We start from the raw sequence: 17,681 nt of genomic DNA on the forward strand, positions 1-17,681 counted from the left end.
GCATAGCCAGTACTGGGATTTATAGCTCTGGGAACAGCTATTTTAGCCCATGAAGGTGTAGAATAAGATGCAGAAGAGTTTATATATGCAGGTACTGGAGTTTGAGCCAGTAGCTCTCTTTTACCTCAGCACTGAAGAGGCTCTAGCTGTCCTCGGAACAATGTAACCTGAGATATACAGGCCTAGGTCCCTAGACCAACTGAAGCAATGTATGTAGTCAGAATTGTTGTATTTTATATCAGGTCACTCTCAAAGAAGCAGGACTCACTGGAGAAGCACTTGATAAGCAGGTTCCCAAAATAGTAGCTAGAGAGAAGGAGTTGGGCCTTGGTAAGAAAGAACCAAGAATTACCTCATAATAGAGAGCAGATCTAAGAAGAGAGTCCTGTTGGCGTTGGTTCAGATGGTCGCTGTCTGCAGTTGTCTCTTGCATAAGAAACAAGGGAGCAATGGGCAAAATGTCAATAGTCACTGTGAATCAAATGATCAATTGAAAAGCTAAAACTGATAAGATAAAAGGGAAGCTAAAAGTTTGTGAAAATGGTAAGATAAAAATTAGTTAAGGGCTGGGGGTGTGGCTCAAGAGGTAGCGCGCTCGCCTGGAATGCGCGGGGCGCTGGGTTGGATCCTCAGCACCACATTAAAAAAAAAAAATGTGTCCACTGAAAACTAAAATAAAAAATAAAAATATTAAAAAAATTCTCTCTAAAAAAATTAGTTAAGCCAAAAGTTTATTGAATTTTGAAGATGTATCAGATGAAAATAAAAAAGGAACCAGGGCATGTAATCCCAGTGACTCAGGAGGCTGAGGCAGGAGGACCACAAGCTCAAGGCCAGCCGCAGCAACTTGATGAATCCCTCTCTCTAAATAAAAAATAAAAAGGGGGCTGGGGATATGGCTCAAGCCGTAACGCGCTCGCCTGGCATGCACGGGGTGCTGGGTTCGATCCTCAGCACCACATAAAAATAAAATAAAAATGTTGTGTTCACTGAAAACAAAAAAGTAAATATTAAAAAATTCTCTCTCTCTCTCTTAAAAAAAATAAAATAAAAAATAAAAAGGGCTGGGGATGTAACTCAGTGGTAGAGCACCCATGGATTTAATCCTCAGTACTGCAAAAAAGATAAATAAACAAACAAACAAATAAATAAAATACAGTATTGGAAGAATAACACTATGATCAAAGTTGAGAAATTAAAATAGAAAAAAAGATATAAATTTAAATCAGAGGCCATAACTGGTTAATATTTTGACTTAAAGACAATAGATATCTGTCATATTTCCTCAGCTCTGTCATGGTTGTGTAGAAGCAGACATATACCATAAACATAATGAATTAGTGGAGCTGTGGTTCAACAGAACTTTACTTATACACACAGGTAACTGCAACCACTGTTTAAAAGGCAGAACCAATACTGGCCCAGGCAAAGAGACTTTACCAAATGGCTCACTACTCCAGAAATATTCAGAGTCAAATTAGTGGAAAAATATGTTTTATTCACAGCCAGATTTGAAGGAAAATGGAAGAAACTTACAATTTTAAAAGTTTTATCTTCGAAATCCCTGAAGACAAGAAAAGCTTTAAAAGAGTCTGCAGAGAGAGAAAAGTCAGGAAATGTATATAGGTAGATTTAGTTAGCTTGTGCTAACTTGTGAGGGGGCAGTTTCCCTTCTCAGCTTCCTTGGTATCTGTCAGGCCATGGGGGACAGGGACACACAGCCACTCAGCTTCTGTTCTCAGCATGAGGAAGCTGCTCTCCAAATCATACGTGAGGGCAGATTCAGTATTTCATCATCATAGAAATCAAACAACCTCTTTTAAAAATGGGCAAAGGACCTGAATAGACATTTTCCAAAAAGTATATTCAAATGCCAGTAAACATCTAAAAAAATGTTCAATATCACTAATCGTTAGAGAAAGGTACATCAGAACTACCATGAGGTTTACCTCACACACATTAGGATGACTACTATGAAAATGCAGAAAATAGTAAGTTGTGTGAAGCTGTGAGAAATTGGAACTTTTATTCCCAGTTGGTGGGAATGTATGATAGTACAGCCACTGTGGAAATCAGTATGGCAGTTACTCAAAAAATTAAAAATAGAGAAAGATGGAGCAAATTGGTAGATTGACAGATCCTCTATCAATTGTCTCCTCACAGACACACCAATTTGGACAGCTGCTCACACACCAAACTGTTCACAAGAGTTAAGGAATCTAGGGGAAAGACCATAGAGGTTTTAGCATTATAATAAGAAAAGGTGTATTAAAGAAAGCAAGAAGGAAAGGGTTGCCCATGTCACTCCTTCCCCAACTCCAGCAGCATGGAGAAAGATGCCTCTGACTTAGGAGAGAGAGAAGGAATTAAGTCCAGGCCTCACACCTGAAACCCAATGCCAGGTCTGCCATTGTGAAACCTTGGATCTGCAGAGCCCCAATGGTAGTATCTGCAGACTGAGCTGCTAGAACTGTGTTCACCAGGGTGCCAAGGGGCTGCCTCCTTCAACCCTCCTCCAACTGTGGGCAGCAGAGGGTGAGCAAGATTCCACTCACTGGGGAGTAGGGTAGAAAAGCTGCAAAGGGCTTTGCCTGTGCAGTCCTGTTGTGATGAGACCTAGCAGCAGACTGTCGAGAGCCGCCATGAAAAGGAGCTGAGCATGACCCTTAGCCTTGAGCGATGGATGTGTGGAGGCGGCTTTCCTGTTCCAGAAGCAGATGGATCCCTACCTCTGCTCTGCAGGGGAATGAGGCCAATGGGACTGGGCTACACCCCCCTGAAACCCAATCCCTTGCCTCATTAGGGTGGAACTTTCTCAAGTGCCTTCCCCTCAATAATTAGGGCTTCTGGCGTTCTCTCTCTCTCCCCCCCTCCCTCTCTTGCTTCCCTTGTGGGAGCTGATGAGGAGGAGCCATCGCTGAACCCCAAGAAAAAGATATTTTCTCTGTGTGAGATTATTATGTGCCACCCCAATTCATCTGGAGTGACCCTGTCTGATTTCGTCACGTGTTGTGATGGCAGACAAAACCCAAAGGCCCCTATACTCAGGACAGAGCCCACAGATAAAGCCTCTGATCTTTCCCAGTAGGTAGAGATCTATGGGACAGACTCATGTTTTGGCCTTGATCACTGACAGTCTTGGAATGGGCCTGGAGAAATTCTTCCTTGAGACTAGTAACTCTCTGATGCTGTGAGATTCTGGTGTGATCCAGCTTAGTGTCAACTTCAGAGGTCAAGGGACTACCTTCATCAACACTGTCTCAGTCTCAGGCCACAGTATGAAATAAGACTCCAGCTGCTGGAGTAAGATAAATAGTAAGCACAGGACTTTTCCTGGAACCCAGTGCTGGTGAAATCTAACACTGGGCAAGTCCTAAAAGCCACCACCCACAGGCAAGTGCCCATGGATGGGCCTCTGAACCAGCCTGTGTCAGGCAGAGTTGGACTTCTATCCTGATCAGCATCGCAGGTAGCTGGCTGTGGTGATCCTGAGCCATGAGTCCACCGCAGCATAGGCAGCCCATGGTATTGTAGGCCTTAGTCCTTCCCCTGTGTCGTGCAGTGGGCTTAGGTTATGACACAGCATTCTGTCATTGGTGGCCACAGGTGTTACATACAAGCATAAGGCTAGGCCCTCCATGATGATTCTGCCAGAACTAGGCAGAATTTTGCAGTGCTGGACCATAGGCCAGTAGTTGAGAATGAGTCATGTTGGCAGAGCCTGGCCCCACGGAAGGGTTGAGGGGATGAATTTCCCTTTGTTAGATACTCCCCTGCTTCATGCTGAATACACCACCTGTGTATTTGGGACAAATCTGAGCTCCAAACACCCTCTAGTGGTAAACAGCAACAAAACTCCAGCCGTAGACTCAGAGCAAACATAGACTCAGGCCACCATCCAGTGCTGAAATAGTGAAAGTGACTATGGGCGCAGAGAAAATAAGCAGTCTGCTTAGGGTTTCTGGAAAGACAGGCTCAAAGCCAGATTACAAAAAACTGAAATAAATACCTAAGCCTTTAATGTCCAGATGATTGATGCCATACACCAAGATGTATCAAAAACTTTCAGGGAAACATGACCTCACCTAACAGTTAAAGTAAGACACCAGAAACCAACTGTATTAGTAATCAGAATAGGTGAACTAGCTGGGCACGGTGGCGCACGCCTGTAATCCCAACAACTCCGGAGGTTATGGCAGGAGGATCACGAATTCAAAATCAGCCTCAGCAAAAGCGAGGCACTATGCAACTCAGTGAGACCCTGTCTCTAAATAAAATACAAAACAGGGCTGGCGTCATGGCTCAGCATATGGTTTCCATTTTTTATGTCACCACGTAGTCCAAAATAGCTGCTATACTTCCAACCATTATATCTGCATTCCAAACAGCAGGAAGGAGAAAGAGGATTGGGGATTGTTCCCTCTCTTTTAAGGAAATTTCCTGGAAATGACATATGACACTTCTGCTATCATTGTAGAACTTAATCATATCAGAAATGACATCTTTTGCCTGGGAAGATGGAGATTCTATGACAAAAGAAAATGGGGAGAATGGATATTGAGAGTCAACTAGCAGTGTCCTACCTTGGGGCAGGGGCCTTCTAATATGAGAATTTTTTACTTAAGAAGGATGCATAAAAGTTGTATAAAAGTTTGTATAAATGTAAACAAACAGAAATAATCCCAAATGTTGATATTTTGAAAATGACAGACCAAAGCATAATGTTGATGACTTGTAATACACCCTTTATAAAATAGTAAGGGAATAGGAAGTGGAAGCACTAAATAGAAAAATTTAGTCTCTGCCCTCTGGTGATTTACAGTTTAGTGGCAGAAACAGAAAAGTCAGTGAGCCATCCAATGCAGTAGACAAATTGTGCTCATATTTGCAAATGAGCTGGTTTGTTTATTTACAATGCTTGCAGAATGGCCTTCTTTGATTACAAGATTCCAAAGAGATGTTGCTTATAAACCTTTTATACTAAATATTGATACGAGCAAATGAAAGTCACTCCTTGGATTGGCTCTTGTCTCCATCTCTCTGGTGACCCCCCTCTCAGGTTCAGTGTTATCCACTTTATTACTCTACATTTCCTTACTCATGTGGCATGTATGATAAGTGAAATCTCTATTGATGACAGACAAATGGAAACTAGCAGGCATTATCACATTATAATTCAAGGCTTAGAATCAGAGAGCAACAGGGGCCTATCCTGGTGCATTTCAGAGCAACTCTGCCTGTTAATGCTAATTCACACTCCTTACAATCAGATCTGTCTTTTGGCAACCAAGTCTACATCGTGGGGTAGTCTCCAAATCCCTTACTGAAGCAAGTCCTACCTGTGAGAATTAACGGCCACCCTACATTTTCTACATTCCTGCAGTTCCCTTCTCATTTGAAATATAATTTTAGAAGAAAGCTGAGAGGGTTTCAATCACAGTTCAAAAAGAATATCTGCTGATAGAATTGGAAACACTGCACCATATCAGAGAAAATTCAGACCTAATAATTCTACTTTTCTTTCAAACTTCTAACATGACATGTATATTATCCTACTGTTCTATTCTTATTCTATTGAAAACCAGTGAGAACACACAGTAGTTAGCACCTACTAACTTCAAAGTCAAATATATACGTATCCATCTAATTTTTTCTTTTGGATTTAAATCCCACATATGAGTCACCTCTATTTCTATTGAAAATACCATAAGAACATGAAGATCCCATCCATGTTAGTTTTCAAAAGTATTTCAGACACCATATGCCTGTAATCCCAAGTACTTGGGAGATTGAGGTTGGAGGATCAGGAGCTCCAGTCTCCCAACTTAATGAGACTCAAAAACAAAACAAAACCAAACCCCAAAGTATTTCATTCCAATTTAGTCTAAGCAAAGAGTGAACCAGACCATGAAATCAAATAACCCACTTTCTGACCTCAGACTTCTTTGCTGGTCCTCAGAAACTTCCCTGAACCTGAACTTCTGTCCTGATTCCAAACACTTCAACCTGAAATCTGTTTTAAGAACAGGGCATTCCACTTTTCTGTTCTTCCTCCCAACCAGAACAGAAAGGAATTTTTAAAAGTTCCTTGAGGGCATTTAGCACTTACTCAAAGCGCACTCTTTTCTCATTTCAATCCTCATTAGAAGACAGGGATTCAACATATAGTTGTAAGCCTTGCTTTATGTCAGGCTCTATGCAAGCATAAATATAAAAATGTAGTCACTGCTCTCTGGTGACTTACTACTGGCAGAAACAGAGATCTAAAAAAGCAACTGGAGGGGAGGGGACGGGAAGAGGGGAATGGAAGGACAGCAGAATAAAACAGACATTTTTGCTGTAGGTATATGCGTGACTGCATGACCAATGTAATTCTGCAACCTGTACACTCAGAAAAATGAGAAATTATATCCCATCTGATTCAAATCTATGATATGTCAAGATGCCTGTTAATGCTAATTCATACTCCTTACAATCAGATCTGTCTTTTCGTAACTAAGTCGACATTGTGGGGTAGTCTCCAAATCCCTTACTGAAGCAAGTTCTACCTGTGAGAATTAATGGCAACCCTACATTTTCTACATTCCTGCAGTTCCCTTCTCATTTGAAATATAATGAGATTTATAATGTCAAGTGTAACTAATTAAAAAAAAATAAAAAAGATTTTAAAAAAGCAACTGGAATTCAATGTTTTAAGTGCTGACACAAGAAAACAATTATAGGGGAGCAAAGATTTAAAATAAGTGCATTTAAAAAAAAATAAAATAAATAAAATAAGTGCATTTAAGTTAGCCTGGGAGAGGAGAAGGAATGTCAGTCAGAATAAGCAAAGCTCAGTAGCTTAATATGTGTGTATTCCTTAATTTTCATGCCCCACTGTGGTTATAGGGATCCCTATTCTTCCTAGTCAATTAGACACCAAGATTGATGATGTCTTCAACTTGACACAAGATGGTAGGGTAGTAGCCTCACATAATAAGAGGTGGACATGACAACTTTTGCATTGGTTCCTCAAGTTTTTGCTTGGAAAAAGAGCATAATTTCTATTCATGTTTAATTGGCCAAAGCAAGTCACAAGGCTACACTGAAGTTCAAGAGGATCTGAAGCTTTCCCATAGGAAAAGCAATCAGGAATCACTGGTGACTATCACCACTTTCACAGTGGTTTGATTCTCAAACGTAATTTCTAGGCTTGGGTTAGAAGATGAGTAGGCATTAAGCAAGACCAGGGGTGGAGCATGGAGGGCAGGATTTAAGGGATAGTAAGTACAAAAGTGTGAAAATACAAAAGAGAACATGATGCTTCAGGATAATTTAGTTTTACAAACTTATGTAACATTGATCTGTCCTAAATGTTCTAGAAATATTGACTTAGTGCTCACAACTTATAGGGGAGGATTCACTTATCAGAAAAGATACTGTACACAGGAGGCCACTGATGAGTTGTGGCAGAGCCAGCAGTCCTGGCTCCTCAATCCATACTATGTAACTCTCTGAACCCAGCACTCCAGGGCCAGGGGAGAGGACACATGCCAAAAGATATAGCTGTAAAGGAAGCAGAGGTCAGATTATGAAGGTAAATTGGGGGAAACAGTTATTTTACTGAGGCCTCAGAAGCTATGAATGGTATTTAAGCAGGGGAATGAGAAAATCTTCACATTAGAAAAAGCACTGGTTAACTTTCAATCCTTCCCCTCCCCCTCACTATCTATCTGAACTCCCTAAGTCCCTCTTCGTCAGTTCATTTGAGACACCTGTCCTGCAGCTGAAGGGTAAGGAATGTATATTTCTATATACAGGCCAGGTGTTCTCATAAATCCCTCTAAAGATGACTTTAAAGCAGATTCGTGTCTATATGTATCAGCATCCCCACTCTGCTCATTGAGGCAGTGAAATAACTTCTGCAATTAATTTTTTTTAATCACATAAGTATTTCCTTTTGGCTTGAAATGCTTTAACCCAGTTGCTTAACCTTTGACAATGAATATAATCAAGTTTCCCTAATACTTTGGGGGAACTGCTCCACCAAATTTAATGCACCCATCACGAGGTGTTTTTCTTAATGAGGCTTTTATAAATCAGTACACTAATTTCTCAATGTTTTCACCTGTGTGCCTGTGGGATAATAGGCTTTTCCCCACCTTGAAAACTGTTCCTTGCTCGAATGCATCCAGTGTGATTGCATTCTTTTCTTGGTCTGTGTTACAAATAGAGTTAAGGGGCTGACTGGGGATTGGGAAACAACCTCTCTTGTGGAAAGGATCTGTGCCTTTCAGTGGCCTTCCCAGCTTTCTGGGTCAATAAGCTTGTTATGGGTAAATGTTAAGTGGATAATCACTAACCTAACACCTAGAAAAAAATTAGAAGATGTACTTTGTCTATTATCTGCAATGCGCATGAAATACATTTTAACCACAGACCTGTGCTTTTTAAACTTTTCACTTGAGACTGCTCAACTCTTACCATGCTGCTCTCTCCTGTCACTGTCTTTTCCAGAATTCTTTACACAGAGGATTGCAGGACTGACTTCCTGTTTCCTTGTCTCTTACCCTGTGGTGAAGATTGTAAGATGGTTCCCATAACTTGCCTCCTGGTACTCATGTCTGTGCAATCCCCTCCCCTTGATTGTGGACAGGACCTGTGACTTGCCTCTGATAGAAAAGGATAAAGCAATGTAATGTCATTGATGTAATGTCAAAGAATCCTGTGTCCTTCTTTCCAGACTTCTTTACTGGCTTTGATGAAACAAGTGGACATGGTGAGCAGCCCCTTTTGCAAGGAAGGGAAGCTGGTCTCTAGCTGGCAGCCAGCAAGAAACTAAGGTTCTCTGTCCAGCAGTCAACAAAGAACTGAATTCTATCAGCAATCACATAAACTTGGAAGGAGGTCCTCCTCCAATTGATCCTTGAGCTAATGTCATATTCCTGACTGACATTTTGAGTGTAGCTTTGGGATGAAAACAGCTGAGCACCCAATAAAGCTGAGCCAGACTCCTGACCCATAAAAACTGAGATGAAAAATGTCAGCTGCTAAATTTGTGGTAATATCATTATACAACAACAAATATCCCCTTTTCATTTTTGGTTGTCATCTATTTAGTCCCCAAGGCATGCTCAATTCTTTTAAGTCCAAAAGGTTTCCCTACAGCACACCACTCCCTCATATGCTGCAAATTTATATGTTATTAGACTGAAGAGAAACTTCTTGTCTTTATACCTCTTATAGCAAAATGTTCCCCATACCTAAAAAGTTGGCCTGGACAAACTATTGCTGGCAGGGGTGGCAGTTGAACATGTCTGTGTTACCCATCTTGAGGCCACCTCCTTACATCATTGGGTCTTATAGTCATCAAGCCCTTTCCCCCTCACTACAGAGAGATCCTTGGCTTCTGGTCCACAGGGGATAGCAATCTGGCCCACAGGTAACTCCTAAGGCTGTAAGAGTTTCTTTGTAAGGACTTCTGACTTTGCTACGTAATGGAATAGTTGATGACAATTCAATTTCCATAGGAATCAGTTACCCTAAGTTTTGTTTCCTTAAAACTAGTTTTGAGGAGCTGGGGATGTGGCTCAAGTGGTAGTGCGTTCGCCTGGCATGTGTGCAGCCCTGGTTCGATCCTCAGAACCACATACAAAGATGTTGTGTCCACCGAAAACTAAAAAATAAAAATGTAAAAAAAAAAAAAAAAAAGGAAAAAACTAGTTTTGATTATGTAAGTAGGTCATGAATACATTCTCCTAGTTAAAAAAAAAAAAAAGGAAAACTTGGCTGCATCTTAGAATTCCCCTTTAGGTTCTACCCCGAAGACTGGGCCTTCCATCCCTTTGTCTGAAGTAAGCCTTGTTATCAGTTTCATTGTTTCCCTCCAGTGCCCAATCACTTACATTGTGTATATATGGAAATACCTCACGTTCTCACTTTCAAAAATGATAAAAGATGTCATGCTGTATACATTAATTTGCAAACTAATTTTGAAATTCAACAATGTGTCTTGAAAATCCTTCCATGTGAGTTCACACACTTCAGTATCATTCTTTAACTGCCACATGGTATTTCACAGGATTAATGGGTATTTACATGATGTCCATGTAATGGACCCATTTAAAATAACTTCTTTCTCCAACTGTGCAGTACATTTCTAATACTTGCTCTCAAGCTTTGATGATTAATTTCTAGACCTTGAACTCAGTTGGGGAGTAAGGGAATATTAATGTTGCAGTGACTAAATTTATATCTTGGTGGTTGTTCACAGATCCTTATTCTCCTTTGGCCTTTATACCCAAGAGAAATTCAGCTGGACACGGGTAACCCAAGAGCTATTTATTGGAAAGAGCAGAGAAGAGTGTAGGCCCCTAGGTATAGGATGGAACAAAACAAGCTGTTTCTCTTGCTCAGCATATACACTTGTTGCCCCACTTGGCCATCTTGTTATTGATGGGCATCTTGAAGAAACGGTCAGACTGCAAGTAGGCAGCTATTTTCTCCAAGGCCTGAAGGGAAAGCACCCCAAACTTTATAAAGACCCTTACTTAGCCCAACAGACTCAAACCAAAACAACAATATCCACATGCTGCCTGCCTCCAATTTTTCTCCATTTCTTGTAGACTATGACTTTGGGGTGTAGAAACCCTGCCCAAGACTTGAAAGCACAGAGGTATACAGCTATCAACCTCTTCAGGTAAAAGATGGTATTGGACAAGCATCTACTATAGTGGGACCCTGAGGGCCTAAGGAGCCTGTGAATGTTTCTGTAAGAAAGTTATAGACAGCATTACCTCAAAGCGGCACATGAAAGCCTTCAGATTTGGGAACTCATCCAGGCACTTAGGCTCGAACATACGGTTCTGGTCTAAGACATCATAGGTGAGAAAATCCACAAAGGTAAGCTAGAAGGAGAAAATAAGATGGTTAGGTGTGGGGAGTTCACGAACACCTGCAGAAACAGAAAGCTATCCTCTCCTTTCCTCTACTTCCTACCTTTTCCCCTGCAAACCATGAGTATTTCCCCAGGAACAAGGAGAATAGTTTCAGTTGTCCAGGTAGCTGTTCCAAGTACTGAGGCTTCATTTTTTCCTGGAAGAGAGGGAAAGACAGTGAGAATAGCCACCACCAGCATCTATATAGATAAATTAGAGCACAGGCTAAGAATGGACACTTTGTAGCCCCTTCTCCAGGGATTTCCTTCTCACTGTCTTCACTTCAAGATGGCAGAATGGAAAGAAAAGGTTTGGAAAAGTGGAGGAACCCATATCAGAATTACATGACAAAAACATGCACCACCCCCCCCCCCAAAAAAAAAAAAAGTTCTATTTCCTATTCTTACAGATTGGGTTGGTGGGAACAACAGTAGAAAGGAAATTTGCTCAGCTGATGCCTGCTGAGAAAACTCACATGATCAGAGTTGTAGCAGAGGCGAATCAGTTGCATGCGGAAATCCATTATTTGGTTCTCCATGATGTCTACTCGAATCTTTTCTTCTTCGGTATCACCACCTGTAGGCCAAATAATAACCACCCTTGAAATCATATACCCCACTGTAAGCAAACAGATTTCTTTCACCAGCCCTACCCAACTCACACATGTTGTGCTTGCGAGCGATGTAGCGCAAGATGGCATTACTCTGGGTGATCTTGTTGTTCCCATCCATGAGATAGGGAAGCTGGAAGGAAAAGGAGAAGCCAAATGGACAATCTCTTTCTTCCAGGGAAGAGGAGACTGACAAGGTGGTAAACAAGAGAGAGAAGATGCTGTGTGAAGAGAAATTAAAAAATTAGGTAGAAGGTAGTAATGGGTTCCACCTGATTCTAGCAAGGGTTCTTAAGTCTATGTATATTGGGTGCATATGTGTATGCCATGAAACCTTTTTCAGAATAAGGTTTTAAAATGCAAATTGCATGTATTTAGGTAATTATAAAACATTTTACAGCAAAATTGTGCTAAAGTAATATGTGCTTATTAATGTAATAGCAAAGGGATGTAATAACCACCGTAATTTTAGTGATGAATATAACATTTGAGATATCTGAAATACATTTATTAGAGCATGAAAATACCTGATTTTTACTAGTGATAAAGTCACAGATGTAGCTAATAACTCACATTGCTTATTACCCTTTTTCACAATGGAGGAATACTTTCGTTAGTAGAAATGAAATGTAATTTTTTTTTCTCTAGTTCAAGGATCCTTTTATCTCTTCTATCCGTGTTAAGAACCCCTATTCTAGACCCTCCCAGATCAGAATAGGAAACAGTAAAATGGATATACTTGAAGGCCTTCCCTTCTGCCCACTCCTCTCCCTAGGACACCTACATTAGGAAAGTCCAGGTCTAGCTTGAACTTCACATCCAGCCATTGGCTTCGATCATAGTCAGGAGCTGTGAGAAAGAGAAATGGGACTCAACATCTTTAACAGCCCACCTGATGAGAGAGTGGAAAGATCTAGAAATGACTTAGTTCTAATACTTCTAATACCCAGCTCCCCAAACTTCACCTTTTAGTCTCTGTGAACCATTCGATTAAGTATTAAGAAGGGGTTGGGGCCATGGAGGTAAGGAGAATCCCCAGGTCGATGTAAAGTACGCACTTCTCACACAGCAATGCAAGGAGTTCCCTGGTGATAGGGGCAGATGTCCCACCAGAGTGGAGTGATGCCACTCTGGGCACAGTAAGACAAGGACAGTGGAGGCAGCTTGGCTTAGGGGAATGGTGTATGAGTTCCAAAGTGATATTACCTTCCCCGCAAATGTACCGTTTCTCCTCATAGGATGTATCCGTGAACTCCAGAAGCAGGCGGATCGCATGCGCCAGCTGCAGGAGACAGCCCCCGATCCGCGCTTGCGCGGGTCCGACCCGCGCCCAACCCCCGCCCGCCAACGTTCCCCAGCACAGGGTTGCCAAAGACCCTGTAACCGGCTGGGGGCGGTTGTTAAGCGACCCTCACAGACTGGCGGCCGTTGGGCTCTCCCCGCCGGGCCTAGTGATCCCAGAGGCCGGGCGGGGGTCGTCAGCGTCTGAGGCTGGGCAGCTCAGGTGATGGTATTCGCTGCGAAAGGGCTCCCACCTACAGCTTCTTCTCACAGAGCCGCTGCCCCAGAGCCCTGGCCACTTCCCCGTCTCTGACGGAGCTGCTGGGCAACTGCGAAGGCACTCACCCCGCGAATATCCCAATAACCCAGAACCATAGACGACGTGGACGACATAGCAAAGCAAAGTGCGGGGTTTCAAAGACTGGCGGTAAACCGCGAGCGGCGAGGTTTTATATTCGACGTATCTGGGCGGGGCCAACGTGAGCCGCCCGACTCCGCCCCCGCCCTCGTTCCCGCCCTCCTCGTGGCCACAATATCACGCGCATGCGCGATTTCTGCGGGCAGTAGGCCCTCGCGCGGTCTCGCAGGAGACCCGCAGGTGTGCAAAACTTTCGCTTAATGCAGTTGTGCTTCCCCACGGGCGGGAGCCTCACTTCAGTAGTTAATATTGCCAGGGCGGGAAGTGCAACCAGGCAGTAGTTACCCAGGGAGAGTCAGATTCATGGGTGCGGTAGAGGACTAGAACAGTTCGTGATAATTGGACCGGATTCTGACCACCCAGCTGAGTCGCCATCTTTGGCTCCACTGTTAAGCAGCGGGGAAGGACTGGGGAATGAGAGCTTGATGTTAAACCCATTAATTACTTAAATCCATAAAACCGCCAAGTAGGAAGTGATTCAGGGCACAAGACATCACCTAAGATAGTTTGGAGGGAGAGATCTCTTCAGGCCAGGACAGAGGGTGGTTCTAGAAAGGCTTCACGGAGGAGATGGGCATTTGAGCAAGGTTACTGAGGAAGGATAGGCCGTGGGCATTGCCACAAAGGGCACTCCAGGCAGCAGTAGGGCAGAATAAATACGGGAAGGTGGGAAATACATGTGTGTTAGAAGAAACAGCAAGTACTGTCGAGGTAGGCTGGTTTATGAGTGTTGAGGCACAGAGAGAGGGAGGATGGGAAAAGCATGTGGGGGTCAGGTTGTAAAGGGCCTTGACTATGAGAAAGGGAAATTTGAAGTTTTTTTCCTCTGGTCTATGGGGAGTATCTAGATCATACTGTCCAATAGAAATGTAGTGGAAGCCTCACATAGGTGCCGCGTCCGGCCAAAGGAGCCGAGTCCGGCAAGGGACGGCGAGGTTAAAGGACACAGGACACCAAGGTTCTTCATCCAGGAGACAACTTTTATTTTTTCTACCCCCCTATTATATATCCTCCCACCCTCAGGGTTAAGCACACACACACACACACACACACACACACTTTACAGGAAGCGGGTCTCGAGCAGCCTTAGGCAAACTAGGTCAGGTTTTGCAGGTCGGTCATGCCAGGCCCAGCTGGGCCACTAATCAGCAGGTACAATCTGTCCCAGGCTCTCAGGAGGGCAGATAGACAGGAAGCCCACAGGGCTGACAGAAAGCCCACAAGGCTGATTCATACTTCAGTGGTACTCGCCTCCACATGCGGTACAAAGAGCAGGAAACTTACTCCCGTTCCAGGGCCAGGGGCTTCACCACACATAGGATTTAAAATATTTGTTTCTGGTAAAAACAGGTGAGTGGATAAATACATTTTATTTAGCCCCAATGTATTAAAGTACTGTAATTTCAGCATATAATTAGTATAATATTATCGAAATGTTTTTATTCTTTGTATTGTCTTCAATACACAGTGTGTATCTTACACTTAAAACTAGTCTCAATTTGAGCCAGCTACCGTTCACCTGCTCAGTAGCCACATGTGGCTCATGACTGCTCTATTGAACAGTGCAGATTTGGAAGCTGTGCTGAGGTGAGTGATATTGCCAATGTCCATTAGAGAAATTAATGTAGCTTCTTTGTGTAGTGTGGATTGGAGAAGGAAAGATACTATAATTTTTGCCTTCACTCATTCATGTACCCAGCAATGTTTTTAACATGCCTATCATGGGCAGCACCGTTTTAGATGCTAGGGATACAGAACTCAAAAAAATTAGCAAGAATTCCTCCCTCTGAAAGCTTGCATTCTAATGGAGAGAGGCAGAAATAACCAAATACTTAGTGAATATATAATAAGTCAGATAGTGGTACATGTCCTATGGAGAGAAAACAAAGAGGAATACAGCTGGGGAGATAGCTCCGTGGGAGAGTTTTTCGAGCATTCAGTGGGTGCTGAGTTTGATTCCCAATGGATAGGGCAGGCAGTGGGGGATATTTTAAAGCTGGTTGTGGTGGCACATCCCTGTAATTCTGGAGACTTGGGAGGCTGAGCAGGAGGATCCAAAGTTTGAGGCCAGCCTGGGCAACTTAGCGAGACCCTGTCTCAAAATAAAATTAAAATAAGAGCTGGGGATGTGGTTCAGTGGTAAGTGCACCCCAAGGGTTAACTCCCAGTACTGAAAAGAGAGAGAAGGCAGAGGAGAATAAGAAGGAATAGTGGTGGGGAAAGGTAGGAGAACCCCAGCAGGAAGGGGATTTGTGTTTTTGAAGAACGAATTTTGGTAGGTCTCACTGAGATGTTAACCTTTAAGCACAGACCTGAACAGGTGTGAGATCAAGCTGCTGTGCTGTGGGGGCTGTGGGTGCAGCAGGCTGGGGAGATCTCCAGGCAGAAGGAAGTGGTAAGTACAGGGAATCATTGTACACATAGCATTTCAACAGTGAGACCAAAGAGATTGCCATGGAAGTGAGAGCAGTGGAGAAGAGACGAGATCTGCAGGTTTCGGGGTGCTGTGGCACAACATTTAGAAGCTGGAGAATGATAGAAAGAAGTCTGAAAAGGAGTCTGGCCAGGGAGGCAGGAGGAACACCAAGTGAAGACCCTTGAAGGAGGAAATGAACAACTATGTCTAATGGGATTGCTCGGTCAAGGAAAATGAAGACTGAGAAGTAACAGTTGGATTTAGCAATGTGGGTGTCATGGGGATCTTGATACAGCAAGAGATCTGTGGGAGGTTCCTGCAGTCTTGAGAAGAACTACCCTCTGTGTTTATGCAGTGCTCATGAGAATGTAAAAGGGGTAGAGATTTGTAATAGTGTCAGTGTTGAGCAGGAGAGAGGATTAGTGGGAACTCTATGGAGGAGTGGAAGAGGGGGAGTCTACAGCTGCTCTCAGGGTTCCTGTCTGGCCTGCACAGCATGGCCACCTAGAGGTCCAAGCCACTATTCCTCTAGTCTGGGTATGGGAGATCACATTATCTCAACCCTTTAGTTCAGCTAAAGCAAACTTAGGACTTTTTAAAAAGACATTTTGCTAAAAAGGGGGAAAAGTGCAAACATAGGGACGCATGAATTTATAATGCCTGTGTTTCTTTTTTTAATGTTTTTTTATAGTTATAGATGGACAGCATGCCTTTATTTATTTTTAAATGTGGTGCTGAGGATCAAACCCAGTGCCTCACACATGCTAGGCAAGTGCTCTGCCACTGAGCTACAGCCCTAGCCCAAAGCCTGTATTTCTTTTCCCAAAAGAACAAGGGGGCTAGTCCCAAATTAACTTGAGGTATAAGACTAGCTTTTTTTTTTTTTTTGAATAGCTATGATATGCCAGGCAATAGCACAGGTGTTTCATATATGTTAGGTAATTTATTCCAATCTAAGCATCACAACAACTTTGTAAAGTAAGTGTTATTTTCATTTTATAGGAGGTAAACTGAGGCCTGGAGAGGTTAGGTGAGTCACTTAAGATCCCAAGGATGATCTGGGGTTCAGACTCATGTCTAATACTAACTTGTGGTAGTGCCACTGTATTTGGGCAGCCCATCATTTCACCTCAGTCTTTTCTCTGAAACTTGGGGAACAATGTGTTAAGATACTATTCCTTTTTCAGGGCCTGTAGGGTTTCCCTGTGGCCAGTGCTCCTTCAACTCTATGAGGCCTCAGGGGCAATGGGCCTTGACTCATTCTAAGAAATTAACTTTTTTGGCTATGTTTGTCCTTAACAAGTCAGACCCTAAGGATTTTGCCCTTTTTCTCTTGTGAGGGAATTTTTGCTTTCCTATTCTGTGTTACCACCTACAAGGAATGATTTTCTGAGGCTGGAAAATTGAGGGAATGACCTAGGCAGTCTAAAAATAGGGCAACTTGGGCCCCAGACAATGTTAAGGTCATAGACAAATTCAGCTGAGAGACTAAGGAACACTTTAAAAACCCTCAAGGTAGACTTGAATTCATAATTGTAGATTAAATCAATTAAAGTAAAACTCTGATTATGTGGAGATAAGTGTTCATACCATGACAGTTTGGAGATTAAAGTAGGTTACTTACATTAAAAGATATTGGAAGCTACAGCCAATCCACACTCTTCACCTAATCTTAGAACAGGAACCCAGAAGTGGGATGACTTGGTGGAGTTCACACTGCTGACTGTGGGACTTTCACCTATCAGTTCCTTATGCTCTGTCACTAAAGAGAAACTGGGGAGGGAACTTAAGGTTGGCTCATTTAACAGCAGGGGCAAAGTTGCATCGAAAGAGGAAGTTAACAACTTCCTGGAACACCTGCCTTGTTTTAGTTAGTGCTTCTCTGGACCATCAACCAGTGATGGTTAAAACCTGCAGCTGTCACCCTGGTGCTCTTTACTACTTCTGTGCCCTCAGCCGTGCTGGATGCCTTGGTCTCTATTAGGAGACATATACACAGAAGGGTGGGGATGGTGACCATAGCTTCATTTTGGTGTTTGC

General features: G+C 42.8%; 1 protein-coding gene across 5 annotated transcripts; it reads right to left on the reverse strand.

The window, feature by feature from the left end:
- Positions 1-1,477: 1,477 nt before the first annotated feature.
- Positions 1,478-13,304, reverse strand: Gstm3 (glutathione S-transferase mu 3). Of its 5 annotated transcripts, none has more exons than XM_048815136.1 (8): positions 13,153-13,304; positions 12,733-12,808; positions 12,311-12,375; positions 11,578-11,659; positions 11,392-11,492; positions 10,978-11,073; positions 10,776-10,886; positions 1,478-1,592 (listed from the first exon to the last, which is right to left on the reverse strand). In XM_048815136.1, the coding sequence occupies exons 1-8, from the start codon at positions 13,198-13,200 to the stop codon at positions 1,533-1,535; spliced, it is 639 nt and encodes a 212-aa protein (XP_048671093.1). In that variant the 5' UTR covers positions 13,201-13,304; the 3' UTR covers positions 1,478-1,532. The 5 variants fall into 5 exon arrangements, with proteins under 5 accessions (XP_048671093.1, XP_048671091.1, XP_048671094.1 ...); XM_048815134.1 differs by lacking the exon at positions 1,478-1,592 and adding an exon at positions 7,301-7,545; XM_048815137.1 differs by lacking the exons at positions 1,478-1,592; positions 13,153-13,304 and adding exons at positions 7,301-7,545; positions 13,062-13,113.
- Positions 13,305-17,681: the final 4,377 nt, after the last annotated feature.

The sequence above is a fragment of the Marmota marmota genome, unplaced genomic scaffold (genome assembly GCF_001458135.2).
Source record: "Marmota marmota marmota unplaced genomic scaffold, marMar, whole genome shotgun sequence".
Classification (NCBI taxonomy): Eukaryota; Metazoa; Chordata; class Mammalia; order Rodentia; family Sciuridae; genus Marmota; species Marmota marmota.

Excerpts from the sequence above, each read along its gene's own strand:
- Gstm3 (XM_048815134.1), bottom strand. The coding sequence starts at position 13,200 with ATGTCGTCCACGTCGTCTATGGTTCTGGGTTATTGGGATATTCGCGGG. Across the intron at positions 12,809-13,152 it reads GTTATTGGGATATTCGCGGG|CTGGCGCATGCGATCCGCCT; the intron begins GTGAGTGCCTTC and ends TGTCTCCTGCAG. Across the intron at positions 12,376-12,732 it reads ACGGTACATTTGCGGGGAAG|CTCCTGACTATGATCGAAGC; the intron begins GTAATATCACTT and ends TCTTTCTCACAG.